The sequence below is a fragment of the Malaclemys terrapin genome, chromosome 2 (genome assembly GCF_027887155.1).
Source record: "Malaclemys terrapin pileata isolate rMalTer1 chromosome 2, rMalTer1.hap1, whole genome shotgun sequence".
Taxonomy (NCBI): Eukaryota; Metazoa; Chordata; order Testudines; family Emydidae; genus Malaclemys; species Malaclemys terrapin.
The window spans coordinates 75,249,653-75,275,434 of record NC_071506.1 but is presented as its reverse complement, the minus strand read 5'-3'; the positions used below and the strand labels follow the sequence as shown (position 1 = coordinate 75,275,434).

The following is a 25,782-nucleotide window of genomic DNA, read 5'->3' as shown; positions in this document are numbered from 1 at the left end:
AGCCTTTCATTCGGTCGGCCACTGCAACGAAGAGTTGCGTCGTCTTTCTAAAGTGCCTTGTGCGGTCAATATAGAAAGCCAGGGCCCTGCGTACGTCCAGAGAATGCAAACGTTGATCCTGGCGAGTAGCATGTGGTTTAGGATGAAAGACCGGGAGAAATATATCCTGGTTGATATGAAATGGAGAAACCACCTTAGGGAGAAAGGCAGGATGTGGACGAAGCTGCACTTTATCCTTATGGAAAACTGTGTAAGGGGGCTCGGATGTAAGCGCCCTGAGTTCAGAAACGCGCCTTGCTGAGGTGATGGCTACGAGGAAGGCTGTCTTCCAGGATAGGTACAAAAGTGAACAGGTGGCCAGTGGCTCGAATGGAGGACCTGTGAGCTTGGAGAGGACCAGGTTGAGGTCCCACGTCGGAACGGGCTGACGTTGTTGTGGGTACATCCGGTCTAAGCCCTTGAGGAATCTAACAACCATCGGGTTAGAGAATACCGAGGACGCGAGTTCCCCTGGGTGAAAGGCTGATATAGCGGCCAGGTGAACTCTAATTGAAGATATCGCCAACCCTTGCTGTTTTAGGGAGAGGAGATATTCCAATATGAGAGGAATAGGTGCCTGTAACGGGGACGTGGCTCGTTGTTCGCACCAACAGGAGAACCGCTTCCACTTGGCCAAGTATGTGGTCCGTGTTGAAGGCTTCCTACTGCTCAGCAGAATCTGTTGGACCGAGTGCGAGCATTGTTGCTCTGCCTGGGTGAACCATGGAGCAACCACGCCGTGAGGTGGAGTGATTGGAGGTCGGGGTGACGCAGCCGGCCGTGGTCCTGCGAGATGAGATCTGGACATAATGGAAGCGGGATCGGTGTCTGAACCGAGAGTTCCAACAGTGTGGTGTACCAATGTTGTCTCGGCCACGCTGGAGCGATCAGAATTACCTGTGCCTGGTCTCTGCGCAATTTGAGCAGTACCTTGTGGACCAGAGGAAACGGAGGGAAGGCATAAAACAGGTGGTCTTTCCAGGGAAGGAGAAACGCATCCGAGAGGGAGCCCGGAGCTCGACCTTGCAGGGAGCAGAACACGTGGCATTTCCTGTTGTCTCGAGAAGCAAACAGGTCTATCTGGGGAAACCCCCACTTCTGGAAGACGGAATGTATGATGTCCGGACGGATGGACCACTCGTGCGTCTGAAAGGACCTGCTGAGTCGGTCCGCTAAAGTGTTCTGGACTCCAGGGAGGAACGATGCCGTGAGATGGATTGAGTGGGCGATGCAGAAGTCCCACAGGCGAATGGCCTCTTGGCATAGAATTGACGAACGTGCTCCTCCTTGCTTGTTGATGTAAAACATGGCCGTGGTGTTGTCGATGAGAACTAACACACAACGGCCACGTAGGAGATTGAGAAATGCCTGGCACGCCAGGCGCACCGCCATCAGTTCCCGAACATTGATGTGCAGGGCTATCTGGGGTGCAGTCCACAGGCCCTGGGTATGGTGTTCGTTGAGATGGGCGCCCCAACCCAGAGATGAAGCGTCTGTGACCAGGTGCAGAGAGGGTTGTGGGGCGTGAAATGGCATCCCCTCGCAAACCACATTGTGATCTAGCCACCAGGTGAGGGAGGTCAGGACCGAGTTCGGGACCGTGACCACCATGTTCAGGCTGTCCCGATGTGGGCAGTATATCGATGACACCCAGGTCTGGAGTGGGCGAAGCCGAAGTCTAGCATGCCTGGTTACGTACGTGCAGGAAGCCATGTGGCCCAGCAGGGTGAGGCACGACCTCACCGTGGTAGTTGGGAAGGCCCTGAGCCCTTGAATGAGGCTCGTGATGGTACAAAAGCAGTTGTCTGGCAGGATGGCTTGTGCACGTCTGGAGTCTAGGACTGCGCCGATGAATTCTATTATCTGGGTAGGTTCTAGAGTGGATTTGTCCTTGTTGAGTAGGATGCCCAACTCGTTGAATGTGTGCACTATTATGTGGACGTGAGCTCGAACTTGCTCTTTGGTGCGACCGCGTACCAGCCAGTCATCTAGGTACGGGAACACCTGTATCCCTTGCCGACGAAGGTACGCTGCCACGACAGCCATACATTTCGTGAACACTCTTGGGGCCGAGGATAGGCCGAAGGGAAGGACCGCAAATTGATAGTGCACCTTGCTTACCACGAATCGCAGGAAGCGTCTGTGGGGCGGGTAAATTGCAATATGAAAGTATGCGTCTTTCATGTCGAGGGCGGCAAACCAGTCTCCAGGATCGAGGGAAGGGATAATGGCCCCCAAAGAGACCATGCGGAACTTCAACTTTACTACGAATTTGTTGAGTCCGCGCAAGTCCAAGATGGGTCGCAGACCTCCTTTGGACTTGGGGATCAGGAAGTAACGGGAATAAAATCCCCTGCCCCTTAACTCTACTGGAACCTCCTCTATGGCCCCCATAGCAAGGAGCGTGGAAACCTCCTGTATAAGAAGTTGCTCGTGAGAAGGGTCCCTGAAGAGGGACGGGGAAGGGGGTGGGAGGGGGGGATTGAAGAAAACTGGATAGCGTATCCCCTCTCCACCGTGCGAAGGACCCAACGGTCCGAAGTTATAAGGGACCAAACACGGTGGAAGTGGGAGAGGCGATCCCGAAAGGAGGGGGCTGGATCCTGGGGGATGACTGGGGCGCCGTCCTCGACCGCACCTTCAAAAGTTCTGCCTGGGGCCTGCGGGTGGCCTTGGTGGCCCTTGGTTCTGACCAGGTTGAGGGCCAGTCCACCTTCTTCTACCGCCTCGCCCCCGCCTCCGGGCAGAGTCCTGTCTCTGACGAGGTGTGGGGGGGTAGAAGCGCTGAGGCTGAGGCCTAAATGGCCTGCGCTGAGGACCCGCAACATGCATCCCCAGGGAGCGCATGATTGTCCTGGAGTCCTTGAGGCTCTGCAGGCGAGAGTCCGTCTTCTCCGAGAACAACCCCTGTCCTTCAAAGGGCAAATCCTGCAGGGTTTGTTGCAACTCAGGGGGCAAACCCGAAACTTGGAGCCAGGAGGTCCTCCGCATAGCGATACCTGAAGCCAGGGTTCTCGCAGCCGAGTCCGCTATGTCCAAGGAGGCCTGTAAGGAGGTCCGAGCCACCTTCTTACCCTCCTCTACCAAGGCCCCAAACTCCTCCCTGGACTCTTGGGGAACCAATTCCTTGAACTTCCCCATAGAGTTCCAGGAATTAAAGTTGTAGCGGCTCAGGAGCGCCTGCTGGTTAGCCGCTCTAAGTTGCAGCCCTCCGGCTGAATAAACTTTACGGCCAAACAAATCGAGGCGCTTAGCCTCCTTTGATTTGGGCGCTGCGGCCTGTTGACCGTGGCGCTCCCTTGCATTCACTGATGACACCACCAGTGAACACGGCTGGGGATGGGTATACAAGTACTCGTAGTCTTTGGAGGGGACAAAGTACTTTCTTTCCACCCCTCTCGCTGTGGGTGGGATAGAGGCAGGAGTTTGCCATATCGTAGTGGCGTTAGCCTGGATCGTGCGGATCAGGGGCAACGCCACTCTTGATGGGGCATCCGCCGCGAGGATATTTACAATGGGGTCCTGCACCTCCACTATCTCCTCCGCCTGTAGGTCCATATTACGGGCCATCCTACGTAAGAGGTCCTGGTGAACCCGAAGATCTATTGGGGGTGGACCTGTGCACGACGTGCCCGCCACTGCCTCATCCGGAGAGGAAGAGGAAGATGCCTCCGGTGGTAAGGGATCCAAAGGAGGGTCCTGGTCTCCCTGTTCCTGGGCCGGAGCATCACCTGCCCTTGGGTCCAGGACGTCAGGTGGTGCGGACACGGAAGCCTCCATGCCCCCTGGAGGAGGGCGAGAGATGGTGGACTCTGGGGCCCTTCTATCAGAGTGACCCGAGCGAGAGGTTGAAGTTATTGGAGCCCCTTGCGCCTGATGGTACGCCCACGGGGTCCAGAACGACCAGTGAGATGGGCCATGAGCAGGGTCCTCTGCTACCTCCTGCCAATGGCCTATATCTTGCTCGTCGGCTTGCCCCTGAGGGGGGTATGCCGATCTCTATATGTCCTCAGAGGAGCGAGACACCGATCTCGATGGCCATGGCGGTGCCGACTGCGCCGAGACTAATCCCGTGGGATACGGTGCCGGTCTGGAGATGTTCTATCTCTACGCGGTGCCGGCGATCGGTGCCGAGATCGCGATCGGTGCCGATGACCTCGCCGGTGCCGGGAGTCGGATCTGGACCTGGACGATGACCTGGAGTAGGCCCGGTGCCGGGAGCGGCCTCTCGACGTCGAGCGTCAATCGTATCGGTGCCGAGAACTACGTCTCGATGTCGATCGGTGCCGACGATCATAGCGGTGCCGAGACGTAGAGCGGTGCCGCGACGATGATCTTGGCCGCGAGTACGACCGGTGCCGAGGTGATATCCGGCGCCGGGACTGCGAGCGGCGTGGGGACCTGCTTCGGGACCTGGACCGGTGCCGTGGTTCCAGCCCCTGTGATGGAGGGCGCATCAAGGCAGGTTTCCCCCTAGATTGGGCCATCTGAGCCCTCCATCTCCCATCCATCATGAGGTGCAACGTCAGCCTCCCTCCTGCCACCCATATCCACCTGCAGCCCTAAATCTGCCTCTTGTTCCACCCACTGCCCTGCCTCCTTTCCCCTCATCCACCTGTTACAGGGCTTTTGCTGCTGCTCACAGTCCTTGTCCCCCTGAACAAGAGTGGCAGCCATTTTGCCTGGGGCCTGGCTTCAATCTTACTGAGAACAGTGGGAGGTGGCAGTGAATTTTATTAAGGGCAGCCCCACTTCCACATGCAGATAGATTGCAAGGAAATGGGGGCCATCTTGCTGGCTTCTGCCCCATTGATGGTAATAGGAGATGGTGGTTATTTTGAATAAAGGAAAATTCGCAAGTTGGTGCCTTTGACCGTGTTTGCATGAGACAGGTAAAACCACACTCAGAATCTCTAGAGTTGGGGTAAAATCATGGGAGTTGGCAATACTGGTTTTGAAAAACATTAGTCTCGGAACAAGAGCCCTGCTGATTTGTAGGAAGGTAAAACCAGGCAATGGGATGTGGAAGGATGAGTTCAGTGAGCGAGTTTTGTTTAAACAATTCACCTCCCAGCAGTGTGACAGCACTGCACGTTTTACATTGTTCTGAAAGTTTTCCCCCCTTCCACTTAAAATTAGAGCATTTAGACATTTCACCATAAAAACCTGAGGTGCTTGCAGTTAGCTTGGTAATAAGCAAATCCTGGGCTAATAGATCCTTGATCATCTTCCTTGGAATTGACTCAGCTATGGTTTATGGTTATTACCTCGTAAATAGGAAGCTTCCCCGACTTATTTTATTGTTAACCTGGCACAATCCTCAAGTAACCTTCTTTTCTTCCCATCCCACCCAGTTATTTTTGCCTTCATGCTTGTTCTTGCAAGATGCATTATCTTACAGCTACTAACATTAAGTACCATACTTTATATCTCCATTACCTCCTATCCTCCTCTTAAATCTTATTGCCTGGTGATACACGACCACTCCTCCCTTTGTGGTATCTGCAATATTTGCTGCACTGCATTTCAAAGCCATTTCTAAATCACTAGCAGACATTTAAACTGAACCACTCCCAATACTAACAAGTAGGTTTGGGGTTTATCTTCCACCAGAAGGATCCTCTTCCATATATTAGTTGCTCTCTGTCTCTCTCTGCCAGTTATCAATCCATGTCAACAGTTCAGCATTGATGCCAGCATTTTGACCTCACGCACTGGCTTCTTACAAAACATTTTATCAAATGCACTACAAAACAGTGATGAATTACGTCACTGTAATCTTTTAAACTCTGTCTCCTGCAATTCAATGGCAATTTAGATCAACTAAAGTGACATTTGCTGCAGAAGACAGACGTCAGGTAGATAAAAAATGATTACCTAACAAAAATTTTGTACCAGGAAGATTAACATATTGCCTCTCACAAGTTAGTGCAAAATAATAGATTCTGCCAATAGCTGATGCAATAGGTTTTCAAGTCCTAATTGTTCTAATCTGTTATCGTTTGATGAAAAAGTGTTCAACCATCTGGATATATAGAGGCTTATATAAAAAACTTTTTATTTAGTTGCTTTATTATAGCTTGTTACATCTGCTGCATCTTACTATGAGGGAGTGCAGCAGTTATTCTACAGTAAAGGTGGCTTAGCATCAGTGCTAACTAAAAATCCTTTAACTACAAAGCTTTATATTCATCTCTGCAGCAGTACTTTTGAGTATTTAAGCTGCTTTACAAACCCAAGTTAGTTATTCGCAGATAGCCAAAAAGGTTAAAAAAAATAAACAGTTCTGTTTTTATTTGTCTAAGGATTGTTAGACTACATAAAAACACACTGTTTTTAACAGGGATGGATAAACTGGAAGAGTAAGCAGTTGCCTACATGATCAGAGACTGATAGGCTCCTAACTTTGATGAGCAGGGCCATTCATGTCAGTAATATGCATGTGTTTATTTCCATCACCTGAAGCAGGCTTTCCCTGGTTCCAGGAGTTAAGGCGGTATCTCAATACTGCCTATAAACTGAAAGGTTCAATATAAAGCACAATCTTCGTACTGTGGTAGGCCAGGTAACAATGAGGGGACCTGGGCTGCAATTTAAATTTAAAACTGAAGATGGACTGATTTTAGCAATCACTACTATGGCATTTTAAAATACCACATTGGTTACAGGCCTCTAAAGAGATTTTTTTTTTTTTTTTTGGAAACAAAAAAGACAAGCTTATTAGGACTGACAAGCTGTAATGCAACTATGCCAGTAAATCAGCAATTTATTCATTCAGTTGCATAACATTTTTAAGGCTTAGAAAACTGATCATTTCTCAAGCAAATAAAAGCTCTTGTTTTTATTTCTGAGAAAAAATGCACTCTGTAGGGCAGTGGTCCCCAAACTGTGGGGCGTGCTCCCCTAGGAGGGCATGGAGGAACATTCAGGGCAGTGCGCGGCAGGGCCCAGGCCAGCTCCCACTGGGGGTTGAGGAGGGAGTGCCACGCTTCCAGCCCCGCTCTGCCCCCAACTCCGTTCAGCCCCCAGGCCCAGCTCCACTTCCAGGCCAGATCCACCATCAGTCCCACTCAGGCCCCAACTCAGCTTCCCTCCAACCCATCCCCAGCTCTGCCCTCATCATCTCTCCACCCTCAGACCAGTTCCGCCTCTAGTCCCAGCTCCTTCCCAATCCTCAGTTCCACCGCCAGCTTCGCCTTCAGCCCAAGCTCCTCTGCTGAGGAGTAAAGGGGGGAGGCGGCAAACAGATTCCGTTAATGGTGTGTGTGTGTGCGGGGGGGGGGGGGGGGGGTGCGACTGGAAAAGTTTGTGCACCACATCTGTAGGGACTAGCATAGTAAACCACTATGACAAGAGGATTACTTAAACACATTACTTTTCAGAGACTAAAGGCTCTCCCACCAGCCAAATGATTTGTTCAGTAAGAAGGCAATAATTACTTAGGAACTATAGCACATGTGCATCTTCTAAATGCTCTACAAACATTAGTTCTCAGAATATCTCTTGGAGGCAGGTAAGCAGCAACCCTTCTGTTAACTCATTTTGGAAATAAGTGATCCCAGACACAGAGTCAGTGGCAGTCTTTGGAATTCAGGAATTCTCGGCTCCCGGTCCTATACTCTATCTGCCGGGACAACATTGCCTTTCTTTATGGAAGCTTTACCAAGTTACACGTCCAATACGATATGGGGGGTTTCTTCCTTTTTTTCTCTCATCAATCTGACCTGCTACCTAGGTATGTATATGGACTCTCTCCCTGCAACATCTGACTACCTATCCTTGACAACCTATTGCTATTAGCATAGAAAGAGCTATTCCCTGATGCAGCTCTGCTTTTCGCTAGTGGTTTCCCTCCACCTGTGGAGAATCAAGAAAAGCCATCTTCACTAGAGTAATGGTGCTATATAAACAAAGATCTCTGTGGTGATTTACGAAGTATTACACCAAAGAGGTTACCAAATAGCATTTCAGCAAAGGACAGGTACTTGTAGAAACTACATATTTAATCTAGAAAATCTTAATCTCTTAAAATTTTCCAATTCTCATTTCAGTGTAGACTAAATATAAATCCAAGAAAGTCTATATCCAGAATATTCTAAATCTCACACACACACACAGCGCAGACCTATGGGCTCTTTACCCATCAGGAAAACTTAACGTTGATACAGAAGGACTCATAAATTGTTAATAATTCCATAATAATTCTTCAATTCCCATTTCTGCCTGCTGTTACACAGTACTATACTCCAGCCATGTGCACTGCCTCTCCAATCTCACAGATGACCCAGCAGATTTTGCGCCATGTCTGCCTGCCACAGATAAAAGGGGAAGAGGTGAAAAGATGCCCCCTACACCTAGATTTCAGTTAAGGAAAAAGGAGCCATCCTCCCCACAAAGTGAAGTAAAATAACCTCTTACCCCACAAACAGCAAGATTCAAATTCACAATATCTATAGCTACATCAGAAGCCAGGTTTTCTCCTTTATACAGTGCTGACTGTAAATCCTGCCCCACCACAGGCGTTTAGATGGAGAGGCAAGAATCACACTGGACCAGCCATAATAGGCGCAGCAGGTGCATATTTATGGCCAGTTCAATGTGCAGGGATGGGGAGCAATATAGCTGTTACCCTGGTGCATCAGGGAAGACAGGAATTTTTCCTTTGAAAGTTATGGGTTAGTGAGAAATCCTAACAGTCAGACCTCTATTTTTTGCACCTAGAAACATAATAAGGGTGAGGGAAAGCTAGGAGTGAAAGTTTGGAGAACAAACTGTGGTAGGAAAAGCAGACAGGTATGAAACCCAACAAAGGAGTGGACAGAGAGGGATTCAAACAGGAAGCGAACTCTGCACTGCCCTGTGAGAGAAAAAATTTAGTTTTCACTCTTTCAGAAGGAAAAAAGTAACAAGATGGAAGATAAAGAAGAGAAAAAGAGGGAGAAAACAACAAATGGAAAAATTGTTAAGATGACATCGAAGTAAAAGAAAATTGATTTTTATAATACTGCCTAGATTTTATTGCACTATGATGTTAATTGATAGAATAGGACTGGAGTAAAATTGCTGTTGCTGAGCATGCAACAATACTAATATGATGTATGAGCATGGAACTATAGTAACTGGGCAGATATTTTAAAAAACCCTGTCACAGTGGTAGGAGATTCTCCTGGCTATCAAGCCCAGTACAGCATTTGGGTTTCTTTTTAATATAATGAAATAACAACAAACAACAACAACAAAAAGGTTCACCTTCTAATTCTTGATGTGTTTTCTGTTATCAAAATACTGACACCACACCTTTGGTTACAAGATTTCCTAGGCAGAGGTCTCTATTGGATAGATCAGTGATTCTCAACCTTTTCCCATGCCAGTATGTCCCTCCCATCCAGCTGGGATCTAGCCAGAACCCTGTCTAAGGGAAGAGTGGTGGAGGGAGAAGAAATCACAACTCCCAAGTCGAAGAACCCTTAGTGTAGATCCCAAGAACTTCCCGTGAGCATCTATGTCAATGCTGCATACACACAGAGACATCAACTATGTTACATTAGCCTTTTTCTTTCCTTCTTGTATTTGAATACTGAATAATGATGTATTAATTTACAACATATAAAACTGGAATGATTTACTGTATATAGACATGATAAACTTTAGACCTCTCCAGTGCTTACGTCAATTTCATAGGCTCTTACACATATGGCATTTATATTGTACAATATTTATTTTGTTACAGTCTTATAAAAAGTTATTACTTAAACGGTTAGTCAATCCTGTTACATTACTTCACTTTTGTTTTTATTTTTGGATGTAAACAGGCTTGGTCTGGACCAGGGGTGGCCAACCTGTGGCTCTGGAGCCACATGCGGCTCTTGAGAAGTTAACACGCAGCTCCTTGTATAGGCACCAACTCCGGGGCTGGAACTACAGGCACCAACTTCCCAATGTGCCGGGGGGGTGCTCACTGCTCAACCCCTGGCTCTGCCACAGGCCCGGCCCCCACTCCATCCCTTCCCACGCCCTCCCCTGAGCCTGTCGTGCCCTCACTCCTCCCCCCAGAGCCTCCTGCACATCACGAAACAGCTGATCAGGAGGTGCGAGGAGGGAGGGAGAGGCAATGACTGGCAGGGCTGCCGGTGGGTGGGAGCGCTGGGAGCAGTGTGTGTGGGGGAAGCTGATGGGGTGGGGGTTGCTGACATATTACTGTGGCTCTTTGACAATGTATATTGGTAAATTCTGGCTCCTTCTCAGGCTCAGGTTGGCCATTCCTGGTCTGGACAGATATCACTAATTTGAAACAGTTTCAGGGGGAAAAAAGCTAAGGCACCTGTTTAACCCACTATTAAACATAGAATTTTTTTAAACTGAAGAATATTACTGTATATAGCAATTTTCTGAATCCAGTATTGATATCAAAACAGCATGCTGCATTTAACTTTAGGTATACTGAATTGGCAAAGTATTTTTATGTGGGAACATTTTACATTTAACAAGCTTGTAGTTGTATACTCCTCACCCTATAAAATCATAGCTGTACATTTCACGGACTGCATTTTAATTTTTCCATTGATCAGTTAAATAATGCCAATACATTTGTACAGTGCTGCACAGAGCTATGAGTCCCACTATAAGAATGTATTTAATCTTATGTATGTTTAGCTTTGTCCTTGGAATGCAAAACTGCTCTGTAATCTCACATCATGGTGTTAAGTCATCAGGGGCCCAGTTATACACATCCAGGTTAATCAAGAGAGTCTATATGAAAACAATATGCTGTTTTGAAAGATGCATTCATTTTGTCATTACATGAGTTAAATCATATTTCATGTTTATATAGCACCCTTTCAAACATCATGCTTCACGTGTGTAGGAACTACGGGAGAAACACTGGTCCTCTGCTGCAGCAACGCAAGAGAGATGAAGGAGCCAGCTAGGGATTCCTCTTGGGTAGAGGACTCATTGGCAGTGTAAAGCCAGCATAACCAGCTCGCTCCCACACCAGTGTAGGAGGTATGATTAGCTCCTAAGTGCTCCAGCTCCAAGGGGTTATGTAACAACCGTCGTTGGTGTTCCAGCTGGCACAAATGACATCAGCCTTGAGGCTGCTCTGACCTGTGTTGGGCACTGAACTGGCTTGCACTGTATCCTACTGAAATTACAGGTGAGAATTGGTGTGGCTAGATTCAGACATTGTCCTATTTAATGCAGTTTCAGTCTGAGTGTTTGTGTGTGGCCACAGGAAACCCTTTCCCACTCCCATGTGAATCACCGATCCTCTCACAGACTCAAGATGTACACAAGAAAAGCAGGTGGGTCTTTTTGTTGTTTTGCTTTATATACAATGCTATTTAACTGCAGTAGTCTGCCATCTGATTAGAGACAAGTAACTCCATCACAGTACCCTACACGCTGTCTGGAAATGAGGCTTTCTGGAGACCGAGTGGAGCAGCTGGTGCCTAGCAGGGAGTAAAATCCAGACTGCTTTCGGGGGAGTGAAACAAAAGACACTTTGTCTAAAATCTGGCAACAGCACTTGAATTAGATGGATGGATTATTGGGGGTGCTCCGCTGCTGGGCTGTAGGATCAAAAGGCCCCTTGAAGAACACACCGTTTTAATACTACAAAAAAATTATACTGATGATCACTGCCTACGAATAGAAGACTAAGGACTCATCTGTCTTAAAGTCACTTTTCCCCACATAACGTAGTTGCTCGTTTGCCATGTATATAAAGATTGTACCAGTTAATCATTTAGATGGGGACAAATATTTATTCAGGGGCTACCTTAACGTTGAATGTTATTTCCTCCATGACGTAAACTCGTTCAGGAAATGCTTTAGCCACCTCCTCCACACTGTTAAAATACTGCACTGGCTCCTTAATATCTCGGTCTTGTTCCAGCAGCTTAAACTGCCCTGAAAACAGATGATAAACAGAAGAGCGGTAAGATATTTACATTGGACAGCTGTCACCGTGGCAACTGCTTGCTCACTCCTTCACTATGATGCTTGGTCAGTTTCGTCTGATTATTAATAGTTAAGCAACAACAGAAGAGATTGCAAAAGAGTCTTCATACGCTTTCAAATGAAAAGCGACCAAGTTTCACTAACCCAGAATTACAAGAATGTGTGGGAGGTGAAGTCAAATTAAAAAGGAATCTTTTATCAGATGCTCTCTCTAGAACTGGCAAGTAACTACTAGTGCTTCTACATGTGTACACGTATACCTTACAGCTTCTGTGTAGAAATCTCTTAGAATACTTTGATTTATAGAAAACACAAAAAAACCCTTGTGCCACAAAAAAACCAAAAATAGTGCTGAAATTTTTTAAGTGACATTAGACTGCAGTAAAGAGGTTAAATTTAAACCAATCTCCTTACACCATATTTTGGTAACAGTAGTGTGCTGGTTGAATGCTTTCCACATAACATTTTACAATCAGAAACAATGTTTCAAATTACTTGTTAGAGCTAGCTCCATTTAATCCATTATTAAAAATGTGTACCTTTAAACACACACACACACACGCACGCGCGCCTATTTAAAACTCTGTGGAAGATAACGTATTCCCCTTCTAAAGTAAATAAATTATGAAATGTTGGAAATAAGTGTTCCCTGCTAACTTTACCCCACACCACATGACAGACATTTTAATTTTATTACTTTTCTAAATGTCTCAGAAGACAAATCTCTGCCCAGACCCTAATACTGTGGTCACATTCAGGATTTTAGAAGGAATGTTTATACGATCCTGAATAGTCACCTCATTTACCGCATTTTCTTTTTATGAAATATCAACGCACAATTCGAAAGTAAACTTTTGCTATAAAGAGCAGTAGCTAAAGCTGGGACAGACGCTACATACATTCTCAGTATATTAGGGAGATTAATTTAATCAGTGGAGTGATTCTCCCCCACTTTTGAAAAATATTGATATTAGTATCCTACGGGATATTCCCCATCAAAAACACAGTACAGTGAAACCTGTCTCAAGCAATAACTCCAGACAGAAAAATTGGTTGTTTAATTTATTTAGATTTTAAATAGCTAAAAAGGTGCCTATCCAAGGCTACAAGCACCCTAACACACCATTACAAATACTATTTGATCGCTGAAGCATCAAAATGATCAATTAAACAGGAACTCAGCTGGCCAACCACCTAAGAAACTGTCTCCTGCCCCTTCATCTAGGAAACATACCTTCTGCCCTCTCCAAAAACCTTATTAGACAGATGTCTTTTGGGGCATGCCAGAAGCTCCCCAAATTTTGACTGCTTTGAACCAAAGGGGGGCGGGGGAAGCAAATCTCACAGTCCAGGAGCCCCCTCTCTTTTATAACCAGGAGGATCCACTCCAAGTGTCCCATCTGACTACAACCCCCTGCTGACAAATGGAGGCTAATCTTCTAATATGGGTAGAACAGAAGGATACTTTGGGTGGATTCATAAGGTAGGAGTTTGCCCTTCTTATACAGATTTCATGGTAGTTTTAAGGTACGATAGACAGGGTTAGTAGCATTGCCTCTTAAAGTTCCCTGACATTTCCCACCACAATAATACCCTGTTTTCAGTTGCTTATAAAGTTTTGCCAAACTTTAACCATTTGGGCTGAAATTTTCCATGATGGTTGTTGGGAAAATTTCAACCAAAACAGTCCAGCTGTTTCCAAGAATGAGACAAGGGACAAATACATTGTTTTGCTCATGCTAAAAAATTCTGGCAACCTTTTATTTGAGAAACTCTAGCCCTCCCCCGCCCTATTACACTATTTTGGAGCAGGACCAAGTTATAAGCCTTTGAAGAGTCACAGTTCCCACATGATCGGTAGAGACTTGCTAGAACTTAATAGAGACTCTCCTCACTGAGCATGCTCCAGCCCAGGGGTACAAAGGGCTGAGCAAGATTTTACCTACAACTGCAGCTTTAGGCTGTTGTGGGCCAAGCCAGTTCTGGATCCAGGCACTGAAACTAAAAGTTGAGCGACTGTCACTCCTGTGCTCTCAATGCTTCCCTTGCCTGAGCAACCTTAAATTCAGCCCCTTACACATATGCACTACAATAAAGTCTTCAATTACATGATCATATGCTCTTTTTTGCATACTAGGTATTAGGGCTGTCAAGGGATTAAAAAAATTAATCCTAATTAATCGCGCTGTTAATAATAGAATACAATTTAAATATTTTTGATGTTTTCTACTTTTTCAACTATAATGATTTCAATTACAACACAGAATGCAAAGTGTACAGTGCTCACTTTATACTTGTTTGATTACAAATATTTCAAAAGAAATAGTAGTTTTCAATTCACCTAATACAAGTACTGTAGTGCAATCTCTTTTTTGTAAAAGTGCAACTTACAAATGTAGACTTATGTGCAAAAAAATAACTGCATTAAAAAAAATAATGTAAAACTTTAGAGCCTTCAAGTCCACTCAGTCCTACTTCTCTGTCAGCCAATCGCTCAGACAAACAAGCTTATTTACATTTGCAGGAGATAATGCTGCCCACTTCTTGTTTACAATGTCACCTGAAAGTGAGAACAGGCATTTGCATGGCATTGTTTTAGCTGGTCACAAGATATTTACATGCCAGATGCGCTAAAGATTCATATGTTCCTTCATTCTTAAACCACCATTCCAGAGGACATGCGTCCGTGCTGATGACGAGTTCCTCTCAATGATGATCCAAAGCAGTGCGGACCAATGCATGTTCTTTTCATCATCTGAGTCAGATGCCACCAGCAGAAGGTTGATTTTCTTTTTTGGTAGTTCGGGTTCTGTAGTTTCCACATCGGAGTGTTGCTCTTTAAAGACTTCTGAAAGCATGCTCCACACCTCATCCCTCTCAGATTTTGGAAGACACTTCAGATTCTTAAACTCTGGGTTGAGTGCTGTATCTAGCCTTCGAAATCTCACATTGGTATCTTCTTTGCGTTTTGTAAAATTTGCAGTGAAAGTGTTCTTAAAATGAACAGCATGTGCTGGGTCATCATCTGAAACTACTATAACATGAAATATATGGCAGAATATGGGTAAAACAGCAATTCTCCCCCCCAATGAGTTCAGTCACAAATTTAATTAACGAGCATTATCAGCATGGAAGCATGTCCTCTGGAATGGTGGCTGAAGCAGGAAGGGGCATACGAATGTTTCGCATATCTGACATATAAATACCTTGCAATGCTGGCTACAAACGTGCCATGCAAACGCCTGTTCTCACTTTCAGGTGACACTGTAAATAAGAAGTGGACAGCATTATTACCCATAAATGTAAACAAACTTGTTTCTCTTAGTGATTGGCTGAACAAGAAGTAGGACTAAGTGGACTTGTAGGCTCTAAAATTTTACATTGTTTTGTTTTTGAATGCAGTTATGTAACAAAAAAGAAATCAACATTTGTAAGTTGCACTTTCGCAATAAGGAGATTTCACTACTGTACTTGTATGAGGTGAAGTGAAAAATACTATTTATTTTGTAATCAAAAATAATAATGAAGTGAGCACTGTACCCTTTGTATTCTGTGTTGTAATTGAAATCAATATATTTGAAAATGTAGAAAAACATTCAAAAATATTTAATAAATAAATGTTGGTATTCTATTGTTTAACAGTGCAATTAAAACTGTGATTAATTTTTTAATTGTGATTAATTTTTTGAATTAATTCCATGAATTAACCAACAGCCCTACTAGGTATACTTGTCCTGCCTCCATGCAGGGGACTGGACTAGATGACTTCTTGAGCTCCCTTCCAGTGCTACATTTTTTCCACAGGACTCTTGCCTTTTTAGTGTATAGAATGAACCAGTTCTGGGGATCAATCAGTGTTTTGTAGTGAAGGAGACTTTTCTGTAGGACCCCTGGTTCATTTGTTGCAGAAGTTGGAAGGTGTATAGTGAATGAGGTCTCAGAGTTAGAGAGAAAAAATGGGTGAGGTACTCTCTCTTATTGGACCAACTTTTCAGAATTAAGGCACTTGAATGCTGCTCTAGAGAACTGGATTCTATCCCTGCCTCTGGCGCAAAGTTCCTATGTGATGCTGAGCAAGTCACTTGAACATGCAAGTAACCTGTGCAAAGTTTGGTTTCTCCTTTTCTGCATGCCCCACTTGAGACTGAAGGTCTGATTTGCAGAAATGCTGAGCACTCATGGCTGCAAATGAAGTCAGTGAGAGCTGTGCTTTGAACATATCAAGTGCTGTATAATGCTACATACGCTGGGAAAAAAAAAAATCAGGTCCTACCTGTCCCAAATGGGGTGCCCAAAATAAATAGCTGCTTTTGATCTTAATCTCTCTGTTCCTCAGCTTTCTGTTGTAAAAGTTAACCATCCTCTGCTAACTTGTCTTGCCCTGGCCCTAAAGCTCAGGGGTTAGAGCACTGGTCTTGTAAACCAGGGGTCATGAGTTCAAATCTCCCTGGAGCATTGGCAGTTTCTATCTTAACAGTGAAATGCTGGTTTTCTCGGAGGAGGGATAGCATTGGCCTGCTAAACCCAGGGTTGGGAATTCAATCCTTGAGGGGGCCATTTAGAGATCCGGAACAAAAATCTGTCTGTGGATTGGTCCTGCTTTGAGCAGCGGGTTGGACTAGATGACCTCCTGAGGTCCCTTCCAACCCTGGGATTCTATGAAAATGGGAACAATAATACCCACTCAACTCACGGGGGGGTTGTGAAGATAAATTAATGTTTATGAAACACTCAGATAATATAGTGATGAGAACCATAGACAAGCTCATGAGGAAATTAATAGTTCTGTCTTCGGAGCAGAGTTTGAACTGCATGCAGTAAAGCCTGAGGCCACACGCTAAACAAGGAGAAAACAAAATATTGAATAGCTGCTCATTAAGCGAGCATTGTACGCTGTGCATTGAATAAGGCAGAGGCCTGTGGGGGAAAGTAGTGTATGCTCATGTAACTAAAAGACTTTTATAACGCATATGCACAAGAGGGCAAAATTAAGGTTGTACAGGCAACATGAATTCCGGAATTTCTTGGGAGTGTTTGACTTTGCAACCTTAATGATGTTCTTTTCTCACACACACACACACACACACACACACACACACACACACACACACACACACTATATACTTGGGCCATTTTGGAACAAATGTATCTGTAAGTTACTTATCTCTAACTAAAGACAAGACTTTGTTTGTTTTTGTTTTAAAATTAACAATCAAACAATACTGCATGCAATGTGTAGCAAAACACTACTACTTTTGAGAGAAGGTAAATTTAACTAAAAAACTTTACAAAATTAACAGAAGCTTGAACCACAATCACAATATGATTTATCTTCATTTTATTTAGGTATTTGATAATGAAGTATTGTCAGGAATCAAAAACAAGATATGCTTTCAGAAGAGTGCACATGCAACTCTCATATCATGGGACGTTTTATATTAGCACAATCAAATGGTAAAAACCCAATAAAGGGTTTTTCTTGTAAATCAATGCAATGAAACCAATACCAGTTTCAACCAGAGCATGGTCTCTGATGCAGGGAAAGAAAGACAGTGTATTAAGGCAGTATTGCACTTTTAAGATACCACCTAAATAGGTGGAGAAATGAGATTATTTTCATGCAAAGGTGCTTGCAGTGAAAATGGCAAATGCAACAGACATCAAAAAGATGAGCATGGAAACATGAAACAACAGGAAACAAACAAACAAAAAAAAGCCTAGAGCAGCAGCTCTTCCTTTGGAAAGTGCCAAATCTGCCAGTATTTGGATAATCTGTAGACCTCCAGCTACAAAGATAAAGCAATAATTGAAACAGAAGATCAGCATTTTCCTCTAAAAGTTATGGGATCCACTTTCCTGTATATAAAAAACTCCAGTCCAGCCCCCCCTCTTAAACAGTTCCGAACAAAACCCAAAATAAAAGAACAAGGTGCAATTAGACTATTGATTGTTTCTTACTGTAATAATTCTTTCCACTTACTATAATTACTGTTTTACTGTATTTTACTTTTAAAAATCCCTGTTCGAATACAAAAATTGATTAAAAACATATTCCCAGAGACAATGTAAGAGTGAACACAAACAAAAGCAGATGTGAAATCAATTTGTTAAATCAGTACAGAAATTCTGTAACAGACCATTCTCTGTAAAGTGTTTTTGTGCCACCATACAGAAAGGGTGGAGGTTGCAGAAACATCTGTTCAGATGTGTTACTTGTCAAACCCTGCTCTAAAGAAAAAGTTGTATGGTCTTTCAGAAGCATTGATTATTTAGTAAAATCTCCAAGTGAGTTATTCCATCTACAGGACCCAGCGCTGTTCAGGAATTAATAGACAATATATTGGGATAGCAAGAGTGAGAAGCAGAGGTTTATATTTCACACTATGATGAGTGTTGACAATATACTCAGCATTTTCCAGAACCATAGTTGTGGCCTACAATGTTTAGAGTCTTTATCTATTTGACAACATTCCACCAAAAGACTGTTGATTTTGCCGACATTCCCCATAAGAATTCTAGTGCCAGTGGACACTGGGAACACTTTTGCTTTTCTTTTTGAGCAGAATGACTTTAGCTAGAATTGAGCAGACATTTTAAAAGACATAGTCAAAGAAGTAAGAAAGATGTGAATGACCAAAATAGTGAATTTCAAACTCAAGTGGCTTGGGAAAGAGAGGAGGAGGTAGAGAAAAAGGGACAGCTTATTAGGAGTGCAATGGAATATAATATTTCAATTTGAAAGGCTACCTCAGCACTTCTGCTTCTCTTATGGATGGGGATGGAGATATACCTATCTCATAGAACTGGAAAGGACCCTGAAAAATCATTGAGTCTAGCCCCCTGCCTTCACTAGTAGGACTAAATACTGATTTTGCCCCAGATTCCTAAGTGGCCCCCTCAAGGATTGAACTCACAACGCTGGATTTAGCAGCCCAATGCTCAAACCACTGAGCTATCCCTTCTCCCTGTTTTTTTGTACACGCTTCTGTTGAGGTGCGCTTAACTCCCATTAGTGTTGCATGTGCACACAAGGACAGGAGAGTAATCCCATCGTTTGGCATGGAGGTAGATTTGTCTCACCCAGGGAAGTCTCAGCTTATTTGATCAATCTTCACTCTGTCAGCTAATTCATAGAGTGGAGCTATCTTACACCACAGACATGGCAGAGAGTTGAGGGGGGGAAATTGGAAGCCAGAAAAAATACAGTATTAAAATAACCTGGATATAATCTTGACATAAATCTTAACCTTGACATGCAAGTAATTCTTCTTCCTTTTGTAGAATTATGTACAATTATGCTCAGGTATTGTATTTCATTTTATGAAGTATTAGGGTGATAATTTTTGCAATTACATATATACAAAGCATCATTTTTTAGGAGAAAAAAACCCCAACAATCGTAAGTCCTGATGCAGCTATAATTTGAATAGTTCCAGCATCATGCTAGGTACTTTATGAATAAGTATAAAGTTATGATACCTGCCCCCAAACACTTACCATCTAGACAATCAGCCTGCAAAGGAAGAGTTTGGGGGTAGGTATCATAACCATGCAGCGGTAGTAACAATAAACGGGAAACTATGTGTCTGCTCTCTTGTTTGCTTCCCTTCTTTCAGTTTACTGAAATTTAAAGTTTATTATTTTTTTCAGTCATTTATTCATTGGTTTACAGTTTTTTGCAGAAAGATTAGATGGTACTAGGAGTTACAGTCATTTTGAAACAGGAGACTTCTTGGAATCCGTCTTTAGAAGGAGAGAGTGAAGATATAGTAGACACAGTAAAGGAAGGAATTCCAGGTGCATTTATGGGGCACATTTATATTTTGGATGGACTGTACGAACATTATTAAATCCTCAACAGCTCTGTGAACTAGTAAATATTGCACTGTTATATATTTGTATTCATCACATTCATTTTTAAAGAAAGGAACACCCATCCCCCCCAACACGCACATAGAAAAACACATGCACACTTTTAGCAATTTTGGGAACAGAATGAATAACTGGGAAAAAAAGGCATGTTTAAGTAAACATAAAATTGTAATCAGAATCTCCTATGTGCACCTGAGCTGAATTTACGGTACGGTAAAACACAGAACAGGGCAAGGCACAATAGCACATTCAATAACCTAGTAATTGTTTGTGTAGTACCCTGCGCACAGTGGAAGGGAACTGGCCTGTGGAAAGGAATAGGAATAGTTTTACTTCTTGGAAGGATTATTAAAGTGTTGGGGCTTTCAAACACCACAATTTATTTCTGCTTTATATCAGTGTGATAGGAGTCCTGCTTTGCTGTCATCCATTCGGCCAAGAAAAAGACTGAGCCACACACCATCATTCAGTTGGAGATGTCATAGTGAATGGTTAGCACACTGCTAGGACATCACCTTTACATTATAGTGTTGAAGAGATCAGGAAAGGAAATCAAAACAGGGTCTTCCACATGGCAGTACAATCAAAGGCTACCTGCATTGTTCTGGGTTTTTAATTAGAATCTATAATCATGCATTGGCAAAGAAAAGGGGGCTAGATAGAAAAGATGTAGCAGACTATTTCTATTATTCTAAAGAATACACATTAATAGTGGAACCTACAGGATGATAGTAAAATCCACCACACTGTAGTATCATACAGGGAGAGGGACATGTTAAAGAAAATGCAGGAGCAGTACTCTAGATGCTCACACCAAACAAGGTTTGAAATTGGATAACAGCAAAGATAAAGAAGCTACGCTTAGGTGGTTCATGCACCAGGCTTTTGTCCTATGGAGAAGGGGCACGAAAGAAGAGAGACTTGCTGGAGGCCTGCTCAGTCTCTGGCAGTACTAAAGAGGGGAGAGATCACCAGTGGCTTGTGGTCACCAGATCCACTCCACTGGTATCAGGGATCCTGGGGAGGCTCCCTGCAATCTGTGGCCTATCACTGGGAGGGATAGAGGGAGGGGGGAATTTTGGAGGAGGCATGGCCAATTTGTTCCTCATTTGGCTCGAACCTCTGTCAAAACGTATTGGACAGCACATGAAAGGCTGGGATGAGAGTGGCAGGGAGGCAAAGGGAAAGACGACAATGCTTTTAAAATTTCAGTATTTACCTAATGAACCTGGATACTATTTGTGTTTGCATACTAGCTCCCTCATTCAAAGCTTAAAACCCACCAAAATATGAGTCCTTGGAGTGGGAAGAATGCAGCTGCTTATTAATGTAGTTACAATTAGAGAAGTGCCTTGGTAAAAAGATGGAACTAACTGCTTAATTTACTGACTGAAGCAAGTTATTACTACTGTCTGCCCCAGAGAGCTGACAGCTCTAGAACATTTATAAACAAGAGCCATTGTGCCTTGTGCATCTAGGCTGCCAGCAACAGCAAGTTCAGAATCCAAAACCCTTCGTGCTGGTGCTGTTTTATTGAGCCGGAAAAAAAAGGTTGATTTCTAGGCATTGGGTTGAGCCTGCAGTGCCAGCACTTAGACAAAAATCTAATTTGGACTAGAAAACGGAGCAAATTTGATACAGAAGTTATATCAAATGGAGAACAAAGACCAAAAAGATGTTTTTACATGGGTGCTTTCCAAACCATAACCAAGTTCTGAGATTATTTTCAGCTGATTTTCTGCTGCATATTTCTGTGTGGGATATTAAATTAAAATAGCTCAGCAGCAAAAACAGTAGTGCACACACTACTGAATCAGCTGTAATCTGCCTTCAGACCTACTCCTAACTATTCATCCTGTAAGCAACTATAAACAGTATATAATGGTTTCAGGGGACATTTTGAAAAAATGAAAAGGGCTGGGGGGTGTCTAAAGCCAGATGAAAATTTAATTCAGTCACAAGAAAAAGTTAGTTTTAATAACCTCAACCTACTTCCTGGTGGACATTTGTCAATCACACACAACCACCATAGTTTCAGGCAGACACACCCAGGATTAGAATAGCAGCCTATTATAGTTTAGGATTGAGATGCATAGGCGATTTTTTCATAATGTTATCATAATAATGATATCATATCATAACTTTTTAACAGCCCGGTCAGCAGTGCTGATCAGAGCCGCCAGGGTCCCTTTTGGACTGGGCGTTCTTGTCGAAAACCAGACACCTGGCAACCCTATCACTGGTTCATATCTGAAGCTGCAAATTATTCCAAAGGACTGAATGGGCATAGATATCCATTATCCCTCACCTCTAGAAGTTATCTTTCCACAATATGATTATTAGAGGGTCACCATAGGAAAGCCTGGACTGCCACACCCCTCTCCTTCCCCTGCACCACCACCACCACCTTAAATGCAATTGTAGAGTTTTAGTGCTGTCAAGTTGGCATGCTGCATGGGCACTAAAGTTAAAACTTTATTTTTTGCTAGGAGCAGAATATGTGCTAAATGTAGTTTTATTTGCTTATAGGTTTACTATTTACAGAGTCTATGTTCACTGAAGAAGGGGAACAGAAGCGTTGTAGTGGTAAACATAGTATTGATAGGATATTATCAATTGCCTGATGAAGCAATATTTAAAATTTCTACAAATGTGGATGTAAAAGTGAATCAGATTTAGCACTTACTTACCGGTTGCACTGAATAAGCTAAGTTAGGATCCTAACTTAGCTTATTCAGTGCAACTGGTAAGTAGGTGCTAACTCTGATATACAGACTTCTGATACACACTAAGCAGCATTAAAGGTCAAATTCTTGTCCTGCTGAGGTCAACGGCAAAACTCCTCTTGACTTAAATGAAATGTTTAGCTTGAAGACCTGAATTTAGAATGCAGATTATTCACTCTAGGGGCCAAATCATTATCCTAATGAAGTCAATGGGAGTTTTGCAGTTCATTAAACTACAATATTTAGTTGTGTTAGACTTGTTCTAACTTCTATCACTTTGGTTGACTAAAAAACAATGAACAGCTCCAATACTGGGGAAGACAGATGGTATAGAAAGTAAATGGAAAAGAAGAGATTTTTGTGCAAATTAATTACTTCAGTGCTTCTGAAAATAAAAATGATTTGTGGGTTTACACTAGAGACAGTTAAACAGCATGTATTCAGATCTGATAACCATTTCAAAATACAGATTCAGTGCAATGAGACTGGCCTTTCCATTCAGACTTAAACACATTGTTTAGCTCTTGACAAGTCTTTTTAGTCAAAACTCAGATGAGCCTAGTAAATGCTAAGCTAAATGATTCATTTCTCTTCAGAGCATAATAGCTTTCACTTTAAAAGAGGTTTCAGGGTTCATGCTTCCGAACAGTCGGCACACAAGTACCATACTAGAAATAGCATGCTCGACTTTCTTTTGGGCACAAAACTCCCCCCTCTCTCCCCCGCCTTTTCTTTTTATTCTTTTGCTGACAAGACTTCCTGGCTTTGCTGCTCCCACATCAGTGCCTCCTTTTCAATAGCACAACTTTTGCTTCATTCATTGTAACCTTGCTTGTTGAGCATTCTTTTGTGCCTTTCAGGTTTTGACCCTGTTCCATGTTAAACAGGCTGTGGTGCAAGTGTAGGATGGTGTGTATAGTAAAATATTCCCTTTGACAAGGACAGTGCTGTTTCTGGCAGAAACTTTTGATAGGCTAAACAAAGCTAAAGAAAAAGTGCATTCAGATAGCAGCAATTTTGAAAATGTCCATAGATCAATTTCATATAAAAAGTGCTTTTGTTTCATGTGCAGGAACAGGTTTTTTAATTAACCGAATGGGAGGAACTTTAAAAACCAGAAAATGACTGAGTGAGCAGCCATAGTCCTTGGTAGTATACAGTGCTTTATGTGAGACGGATAACATAAGAACAGCCATACTGGATCAGACCATGGTCGGTCTTGTCCAGTATCATGTCTTTGACAGTGGCCTGTACCAGAGCTTCAGGGGGAGTGTACAGAACAGGGCAATTATGAGTGATGAGTGATCTACCAGTCTTCTGCTCACACCTTCTGGCAGTCAGAGGTTTAGGGTTGCCCCAAGCATGGGGTTGCATCACAGACCATCGTGGCTTATATCTACTCGTAGGCCTATCCTCTATTAACTTATCAGTTTTTTAACCCAGTTATAATTTTGGCCATCACAACATCCCATGACAATGAGTTCTAAATTAGTTATGCATTGTGTAAAAAAGTATTTCCTTTCAGTTGTATTAGACCTGCTGCCTATTCATTTCATCAGGTGACCCCTGTTTTTTCCATTGTATGAAATAACACATCTCTATTCACTTTTTCCACACAATTCATTATTTTATAGACCTCTATCATATCCCCCCTTAGTCTTCTCTTTCCTAAGCTGAACAGCCCTTAATCTTTTAAGTTTCTCCTTGTATGGAAGCCATTAATATTTGTTGTCCTTCTCTGAACCTATTTTAAGATGAGGTGACTAGAACTGTGCAAGGTATGCACCATGAATTTATATAGTGGCGCTATGATATTTTGTCTTATTGTCTATCCTGCTATACCGTCAGCCTTTTTGACTGCAGCTGCACATTGAGGCTGGGCTGTAAGTCTCCTCAGCCTCATAGAGCAATTGCAGTTTTATTTCTTGGTGGGCAATTACAGCTGAAAAGAATGATCCAGTATGGTTAGAGAGTTAGCCTGGTACTTGGGAGACTGAGGTTCGATTCCCTGCTCCACCACAGATTTCCTGATTGACCTTGGGCACGTCACTTCGTCTCTCCGTGCCTCCGGCCTTCAAACTGTGAACTTAATTGGGAGATTAATACCTCTCAGGGGTGTTATGAGGATAAATTCATTAAGAGTCTGAGGTGCTCAGATGCTATGGTAACGGGGGCCATGCAAGTACCAAAAGACAAGAGTTACATAACGTAGGGTTACCCTGGCCAAAATTCAGTCTTATCTGTGGTATCATTGGAGGCCCTAATGAATTGACCTCCTGTGATCTATCCACAAGGGTTGCCTCACCTCTTCCAGTTGCAGGCGGTCCCCCACACCAGATCCTGCTACTGTTTTACCTCTGCCTGCTACAGGCCTCTCTTCTTCACTCTCAACTTCTTACCTTGCTTTGTCCCAAATCTCAGGACACCTGCTGCAGCTAAATCTCTACAAGTGAGCTCACTTCCAGTTGACATTTGAACTCACTCATTTCTTGGAAAGGGGTCAGAAAAGTATTAAATCTACATCTCAGCAGATTTGTGTTAGAATCAAGTCTGATGTTTTCTATGAACAATACGATGAGACAGGAAAGTCTGCAATGTACTAAGAGGAAAGGCAATCACAATAACTTGTCCACTTTATGCAAGTTATTCATTTTGTTCACTTTACAGTGGAGGATAAACTAAAACTCTGACTTTCAGGGCTCACTGGATGAAATTCTATGGCCTGTGTCATACAGATGGTCTGAGTGGATCACACTGGTCCCTTCCGGTCTTATCTATGAAAGCTTGTTTTTCCTATTAATTTTTTGTGCGCGCCAATCCCCCACGGTAGGGTTGTTTTTCTCTGCAGAGCAATCTAGGACAGAATATAAAAAGATATCCAGCAAAGGACTGATTGCATCACTAAGAATCTCTCCTGGGACCCCTCTCTAGAAGCAGTACTTCCAAAGCTGTACAGCCAGAAACCGTGGATTACCTGAATTCACAGAATCATAAATTAAAGGTAGAGATTAACCTTTCTTCCTCTATTATTCAAAAATGGGTTTGGGTTTGGTGTTTTTATTGAAAGGGAAAAAAATTAAGACAAGTTTTCCTTTCTTCCGTACAATGGAGGTGAGTATATCAATGAACTGGTTAAAATATGATCCTTTAAAGACAGAGAAATACAGCGAAATACAGCAGAGTA

The 25,782-nt window shown here is 43.3% G+C and overlaps 1 protein-coding gene across 4 annotated transcripts in view; it reads right to left on the bottom strand.

Annotated features, from left to right (window-relative positions):
* The window catches only part of GAREM1 (GRB2 associated regulator of MAPK1 subtype 1), a 133,766-nt gene that overhangs the window by 27,482 nt on the left and 80,502 nt on the right, over positions 1–25,782 (bottom strand). For 3 of the 4 annotated variants that reach the window (XM_054019550.1, XM_054019549.1, XM_054019551.1), the window contains one exon: positions 11,819–11,949. The exons of the other annotated variant lie outside the window; for it this stretch is intronic. In XM_054019550.1, coding sequence (XP_053875525.1) covers positions 11,819–11,949 — 131 coding nt within the window. The remainder of the gene's footprint in view (positions 1–11,818; positions 11,950–25,782) is intronic. 4 annotated transcript variants of the gene reach the window in all.